Source organism: Osmerus eperlanus, chromosome 13 (assembly GCF_963692335.1).
Source record: "Osmerus eperlanus chromosome 13, fOsmEpe2.1, whole genome shotgun sequence".
In the NCBI taxonomy this organism is placed as follows: Eukaryota; Metazoa; Chordata; class Actinopteri; order Osmeriformes; family Osmeridae; genus Osmerus; species Osmerus eperlanus.
The window spans coordinates 9,771,811-9,780,128 of record NC_085030.1 but is presented as its reverse complement, the minus strand read 5'-3'; the positions used below and the strand labels follow the sequence as shown (position 1 = coordinate 9,780,128).

At 43.6% G+C, this 8,318-nt stretch overlaps 1 protein-coding gene across 1 annotated transcript; it reads left to right on the top strand.

Moving 5' to 3' along the window:
- Positions 1-1,105: 1,105 nt before the first annotated feature.
- Positions 1,106-8,071, top strand: LOC134032975 (endothelin receptor type B-like). Its single transcript, XM_062477059.1, has 8 exons — positions 1,106-1,297; positions 3,726-4,286; positions 5,698-5,810; positions 5,916-6,120; positions 6,243-6,392; positions 6,693-6,826; positions 6,983-7,091; positions 7,271-8,071. The coding sequence occupies exons 2-8, from the start codon at positions 3,891-3,893 to the stop codon at positions 7,418-7,420; spliced, it is 1,257 nt and encodes a 418-aa protein (XP_062333043.1). The 5' UTR covers positions 1,106-1,297; positions 3,726-3,890; the 3' UTR covers positions 7,421-8,071.
- The last annotated feature ends 247 nt before the right edge of the window (positions 8,072-8,318 follow it).

Here is an 8,318-nt window from a genome sequence, read left to right as displayed (position 1 = left end):
GAGGATGAAGGGTGTTTACAGTGGGATCAGGAAGATGGGTTTAAAGTTTATCCCTACGATGCTCTGTCTCCTAGCAGGCCAGAGCACAGGAGCAGCAGCACGTCCACACGATTCATTAGTCATACAAACATAAGCATGCATTTTCAAATAGACACACGCACATAGTGTGTGGTTGAGGTGTGTAATGAAGATGATCTGTGATAATGACATTGTAATGTTTTCATGAGAATAATGACAGGTTATTAATAACAACTTCCCTAAAAATAAAATAAGTGAGGGGTGTTTCTATAATTAGTGTGCCAGTGGACCATTAACACACCCAGAGCCGTTAAAAAGATATTTCTGTGTGTGTGTATGTGTGCATGTCATTTGAATTTCTGAGGCTTAATAATACAGATGTGGTTCTGCATTGGACTTTTCTGTTTGACCACAAACACAAAACCCTTTTAGCTTGTTGTAGCTGGTCCCATTCAGTAAAAGAATGTTCTCTAGACAAAGCTTGACCATCCATCATACGGATTTAATTTGGGGAGATGGATGGGGTGGAGGAGTGAGCTGGCTATTGTCTCTTATGTGTAAGATATTTTAGAGAAGCTGGTGCAGTTCCTCTGTTCACACACCGGATACACATTGGAACCCAAATGTGCATGCTTTAGAGTAAGAGTTATGTGTTAGCCTATACATCTCTACAGTTGGATTGTGTGAGGCTTTAGGTAGGATGCATCACAAGAAAAGCAGAAGTAATAGTCACATGCGAAAGTAGCTCAAAGGCTACATTGTTGACATAAGAGGAATAAAAAGCAATGTGTTGTTTGTAAAGCAGATAGGGTAAGTGCTGCTCAGCAATAACCTACTGAAGCCTATTGACGCTCTCTCATGAACATGCCATTTACTGCATTTAGACAGTCCAACTTACAATTTAGGCGTACATCAATGCCAGCCCACTCTACATAGTTTGTAGTAGAAGAGCATGGTCGGCTTTTAGTTTAAAGACCAGAGGAAGATTGGGTCCTGCCACATGTGTCTGCGATTTGATTGGTTGTTGAAACAGCGTCTACGGGCTCGCGGCTATAAAGTACTGCACTATCCCCGCGCACCAGTCCATCACCAGCAGAGAGAAGTAGTTTGGACAAATTATGTAGGTGGCGTCTGGCGGAACAAGGAGTCGAATTAGCTTAACGAAAGTCAAAACTGCAAAGAAAGGAGCAAACACAGAGAACACTTGGTCATTTAGTGGATTTGAACACATACGGATGTGCTGGGTTGTTGATTGGGACTGTCGAAAACAACAAAAAGGGTAAGATCAACATCCAAACTCTGAGCTGGGTCGGAGAGATGCCTCAACTTCACTAACGCTTTTAATGTTATTAAGCTTGACCTTAATTTAATTTTGCGTTTTGGGTAGGGTATCGGGTTATGTAGCTCTACGCTCAACCTCACGCAACGTTGTAATTGATTTGGGTTATCACATTACATATGCGGTTACTCACAACAAGTATGTACACATAAATTAAGGTTTCTTAGTTTTAATTTAATGATTTGTATTTGATAGCTGTGGTCTACCAATTTTATCCATCTCCCATAAACCTATTTACAGGTTCGTTCTTCTTGGGCCGGGACATAAATGCAGATACTTAGTTACACAGAAACCATTTCGATGAAATGTATATATTTAAATAGAAGCAGGCTATAATGTACTGCCCTGGATGCCCATAGCCTATGTTTGTTAAGTAGCTCTGAGTTTGAGTGAGATGTGTGTCAAAATGAAATAAGCAAAATAATGTAATGATTTATTTTGTAGACTACACCAGCCATTCTATCACACGCACCCACCCACGCACGCACAAGCACAGCTCCTAGTGTCTTCATGCAAGACCAGGAAAACATCGCTAAATGTTTACATTGAAAGCCAGAAGCACTAAAATGTAACTGCTAATGTAACTAAAATGAAATGTAACACAACAGGTTACATATAACCGCTAGCCTGATACATTATTTTAATGACCTACATTTAACAATTACTTCTAATTACTTTTAAGGCATGATGATCATGAATGTAGACTAAATATGTTAATATAAAAATATTGGTTGCCATGGCATAGACTTATAATTTCTTACACTTAGGTCTATCTTTCCCCTTAAATCCTTTTATTTAGACTGAAACATAAATACCAAACTGCAGCATTGTCAAAGTCAATTGTAATATAATAACATAAATATTAGAATTTTTAAACAACTGTAACTAGAATACTTGAAATATTTTATTTAGACTTGGTAAGGGGCGTAATTGGTTTTCACAAAACCCATATGAGTGGGCTACAGTTGAAATATTGTCTAGGGTGGTTGCGGTTCATGAGTGGTCCAGGGCCCTCCTACCACAGCTGTGTTGATGTTTTCCTCTGCCCAGTGTTCTAGAATCATGACTTACGCTTCCAGACAGGATCCTTGACATCTCACAAGTTTTCCATCTGCCCAGACTGACGCTATGTTAGTGGCATTTCTATGTAAATGTATGCTAGATGTCATAACTTGGGTACATTTGAACACTTTGTTTGTTTTGATGCAGAAGAAGTGCAACTCGGTTTTAACTCCACACATCCCTCTCTCCCGGTCTTCTCTAACTTCTCCACTTTTAGTTTTCTATCTCCATATCTTCTTTTCCCCTTTCCACCCTTTCCTTTATCATTACCTCTCGAAAGCTTCCCATTTTCCCCTGCAGGTCCGCTCCTTCTCAAATGTGATTGGAGTCAGGAGAGGAGAGTGTAATTGCCAGAGACTGTTTCTAAACTCATTTTTCAGATTAAACACATCAACTCAATTAAAACTCAGAGTTCAAAGCAGGCCTCCCTTGAGGAAAAGAGGTGGCCCAATTTACTTAGAAACAAATTCCTTGTGGTATGAGTGCAAAGTGCCATGTGAGTGTGTTTGTGTTTTTTGTGCATGCAGGAGAGAGAGCAGTCATTACATTCCTCCTTTTAGAATTTTGAAGGTTGAATTATATAAAGTAACGTTAGAGGATTGTTGCTCATGAAGAACTTTTTGCTTCTCTCCAGTCTTCACTTCATTTTGACCCTATTGTGTCAGTCAGTCATGGTTGTCAGTAAAGTATGAAATAGGAAAGCAAGGAAAGAAAATACAAGGAGATACAGAGCATGTGTGCCCAAGTGTATGAGTGTCTGTGGGCATAGAATTGTTCCACTATGTCCCACCCACCCCTCAATTAGCCCATTCATCAGAAGATGCCCCAAGGCATTTTGGGGGGACTCATGACTGTGGAGTACTCTGGGAAACAATGTTTCTCTGTCTATCAGTCTCTACCATACACACACCCTCACACACAAATATGCACACACACACATGCAAACACAGGCCTACCTCACCCTTCTCTTGACCCTCAGCATTACCTCTCACCTCTACATTTGCCCCTCCTTTTGGGTTTCTCATCCTTAACCCCATTTTGTCATTACCCAGTTCTCATCCACATTATCATTCCTAAACCACAACGCTAAAAATACTGCCTAGAAGACAGTCTCTAATCAAGATACCATTAGACAACATACCTACTAAACCCTAACTAGAAAATACTCTTTGAGTTTAAGCAACATTACTGCTTAGTTTGGCTGTTTGAGAAGTTATTTTATGTCATGAAACTGTTGAAATATTGAATCAGCCTATGTTGAAAACATATTTACTGATAAGGCTATCGTCTCTGCTTGTTTCTGCAGGAAATTAACAAGAACGGGCTTACATACTCTCGCTAGTCTCAGGAGTGTGTGTGTAGGTGTGTCTTTATGTGTGTCCACGAGCAGGAGCGTGCGTGTCTCTTTGTGTGAGTGTGTTTGTGTGTGCGCACACTTATCTCGAGTCTATAAGCGTGAGAGTGTGTGTTCATGTGTCCGAGTATGAGGGCAGTAGTGCTGCTGTGTGTCCTGGTTGCGGCCGGGGCTGGTCTGGGTGCAGCATCCCGCTTCAGCCGGGACTCCCAGACCCCGGGGGAGGTGGAGGCCCCCAACAGCACCCTCCCCACCCACCCCCGGCCCGCACGCCCCAACGGCCTCCACCCCCCCATGTGCGTCAACCCCACAGAGATCAAGCACGCCTTCAAGTATGTGAACACGGTGGTGTCCTGCGTGATCTTTGTGGTGGGCATCATCGGCAACTCCACGCTCCTGAGGATCATCTACAAGAACAAATGCATGAGGAACAGTCCCAACGTTCTCATAGGCAGCCTGGCCCTGGGGGATCTGCTCTACATCCTCATCGCCATCCCCATCAACGTGTTCAAGGTAGGGAGCCAGGCTGCACACAACCGGCCCTACAAAGTGGTATACTGTATGCCATGCCATTTTAATTTTCAGATCTGTAAAGACCCCTGCCATTCCACTATGATTTTGCATTTGCTTTTGATCCGTTTTCCAAACGGCAGTGAGCGCACTCCTGAGCCAGCCCTGAAGGGAAGTTCACCTTTCACCCAGTCAACACCATAAACATTTCACCACTATGCAGACACGTCGTATACTATGGACCTGAATCGCAGCACGTAGCAGAGAATCCCATGCGGTTGGCTTCAGTTTATGACTTCTGAAATCCATCCTAATGACCCTCTATGCTTATCAGTACCCTGCTAGTTACACACTGTGTCTGTACAGTGTCCATATACTTCTACAGTTACCTTGACCTAGAGTGTATGCTGTCAGACGTCCTTATAGACTAGACTACCCTTAGACTACCTGCTGTGAGGAGTGACAGACTGGGCTATTCAGGTTACGATTGGGGAGAATCCAATTTTTCTGCCCAGTGTTGATGCAGAGTGTAAACCTGGTTAAAGGGGTGAGGGCTTAATGCTGCCACAGCTAAATTACATTTAGATGTAGCTGTGGGTTATTTGTTACCTTGGTAATGGGTTTTCAAAGGAAAAATAGACCCTGTAACCTCCTTAATCAGCTCAGCGAGCTAATGCAATCCACTTTGAAAGTGGTTAATGTCTCTGGCTGTGAGAGGGAAGGTGGACATGTTCTCTCTGTGAACTTCACACATACTCCATCTGTCTGAAATGGAACAAGGACAGAGACAAAGTGAGAGTGTGTATGTGTCATACTCAGTTGTGAGAAAATAGGTAAGAAAATAGATGTAGATTAAATAGATATACATTTCATCACACAAAGAAAACTCACCGTGTAATATTTGTTCCATATGTTAATAGTAATTCAAAATTCCCATTAAAATAGTAATAATTTAATTTAACAGTGACAGGCTTGGTTTATCTACTAAGGTGTACCATAATGTAATGTGTCGAATGAGGTGAACTAGCATGTGTAGAAAGAGAACATGAAGAGTGTGAGATAGTCACCTTGCACCTACAGTCAAATATATCACAGAGCTTTAATGTGATTTGTGTGTGACATTATTGCTCTCTGTGTTTGGACTGACCCTTCCCTGAGCACCCCACCCCCCCCAGCCCTTCAGGGTGCAGTAGAGATGAGCAGCATATTTCGGGGGTTGATGTTGGCTCTGGCTCCTGGGATAACAACAGAGGAGTCAGGGAAGAGGAAAGTGTCCCTAGATAACCCTGACTAAGACAAACTCGGGAGTGTCTAGGAATATATACACACAGCTGAAACTGCTGACAGAAATGAGATGATCTTTGACACCTTATTTTATGGTCTTTCCATTCTTCTCCTCTCCTCTCCTCTTCAGCTCATTGCTGAGGACTGGCCTTTCGGGGTACACATGTGTAAGCTCATGCCCTTCATCCAGAAGGCATCAGTGGGCATCACCGTCCTCAGCCTGTGTGCCCTCAGTATTGACCGGTCAGTATACAGCAGCTCTCATCAGATACACAAAGGCACAAAAACACATACACACAATGTATTCATTGAATTGTCTAATCGACTAATGTGTGTGTGTGTGTGTAGATACCATGCGGTGACATCTTGGAGCAGGGTGAAGGGGATGGGGATCCCCCTATGGAAGGCAGTGGAGGTGACGTTGATCTGGCTGGCTGCCGTAGCCCTGGCTGTTCCAGAGGCCCTGGCCTTCGATATGATGGAGATGCCCTACAGAGGCAGCAAGCTGAGGGTCTGTCTGCTCCACCCTCAACAGAGCACACCCTTTATGAAGGTACACACACTATTTCATGCACACACAATTTCGATATGTTTTGGACTCCCTCATGTCCCTCTCTTTAGGTATTGTGTCTCCCTCTCTCTGCCTGTCTGAGGGTTTGGGTTTCCTGTCCTCAGTTCTACCAGGATGTGAAGGACTGGTGGCTGTTTGGATTCTACTTCTGCCTGCCTCTGGCCTGCACTGGGGTCTTCTACACGCTCATGTCCTGCGAAATGCTGAGCCGCAAGAAAGGCATGCGTATCGCTCTCAACGATCACATGAAACAGGTACTCAAACACACAAGTAAAGTGCTACCACTTTACCACTTGTGTGTGCGCGCACGCACACACACAAGGGTTGAAGCGCAAAGATCTGAAACATTTCCCCGTCGTTGTTTTTAATCATGATAAACGGTTGTGTTCGGGTGTCAAATGATACCAGACACAAGATGTACAGAAACAAGATATATAAGTCTCAGACATGTTCTTTAGGGTATTATTACAGCACAATTCCACATTTTTCTTGTGACAAATGACCAGAACATCTGTCAGACAGAGATAAATGTGTTTGTGTGTTTGTGTGCATAGCGGAGGGAAGTGGCTAAGACGGTGTTTTGCCTTGTGGTGATATTCGCTCTGTGCTGGCTACCTCTACATCTTAGTCGCATCTTGAAAAAAACTATGTACGACCAGAACGACCCCAACCGCTGTGAACTGCTCAGGTATGAACACACATATTCACACGCACGCACGAACACACACACCTACAGTACACACGCTCTGCCCTAGCAGAAACCTATGGATAAGGTCACCAGAACTCATTGTTCTATGTTCTCTGCCTTTTCCTGTTGTTCTGATGCTGACCTCTGACCTCCCAGTTTCCTGTTGGTGATGGATTACATTGGCATCAACATGGCGTCGCTTAACTCCTGCATCAACCCCATCGCTCTCTACTTTGTCAGCCAAAAGTTCAAGAACTGCTTTAAGGTCAGAGGAAGTCCAGAGCTTTCTTGACATGGTTGACCCTTAAATGCACGCTCAAATGTGTGTACACACTGGCATACACACACAGAGATATACATACCTCTACCACATCTGATGATAATATCCGGTGTGTCCGATACTATATTTTATTAATGTCTGTCTGTGTGTATTATCGTCCCCAGTCCTGCCTCTGCTGCTGGTGTTACAGGCCAGGCCGGAATGTGGCCCCTACAGATGAGAGGGGGTCCGGGGTCCGCTGGAAGGGCTCCTGCCATGGCAACGGACTGGACCGCAGCAGTTCCCGCTCCAGTCAGAAATACAGCTTGACCTAAATACACACATTCACACAGACATATACATACACACACCAGACCCTACCACAAATCTACTGTATGTACCCCATCCACCTAGCCCCCAGTCCCTGTTAAGAGTTGCTATGACACTGACATCACTTCCCACAAGATCAGCACTACCACTGCCGTAAACACGCCTTCAGACCACAGAAGAAGATGAGCAGGAAGAAGAATGGCCAGACAGGAGATCAAGGAGGAGAAGGAATGAGGGTGAAGGCACTGACTCCACAAGAAGAATCCCACCAGTAGCTTGAGACTCGGAATAAAACCTTGTAAAGCAGGACCAAAGCAAGTGGTAGCACTTTACCATGCAACCAACACTAGCCTCAGCTTGTATGATGAAGGGACTGAGTCCTGGCCAGGTGATTAAGCCCTCATTATGGGACAAGTCTACAAGACTGAGAGCACTAAAGACTAAGACTATGGAACACTGTTTTAATTTAAAAAGTGTATGGATAAAACATTGTAAATAAGTTCATAAATGTCTGGGTATATGATGACTAGGTAGCATGTACACTTAGCGGCATACAGTGTACAGTATAGAGTACAGTGGGTTTAGCCTTACTGTTAATACAAGAAATGCAATGCTGTGAATACAGTGTACCAAATAAAAGAAAGCACATACACACAGTTGTAAATCTGCCTTGTAAATGTGACAAGGATTAGATCTAAATTTGAACTGCTCTGGAGATTGTTGAGAATCGTGTGAAAGGCAGAATATACACATACAGTAAGGTCATTAGATAACTCCTAGAGTCTAGGACCTAGACGTTCTCCTAGCCATTTTCTTTACAAAGAGGATCTGTTGAAGGAGATACACTGTAGGGATCAACATTGTCAACTGACTTCTGAGCATCATGTTGGTATTTAGCTCAGA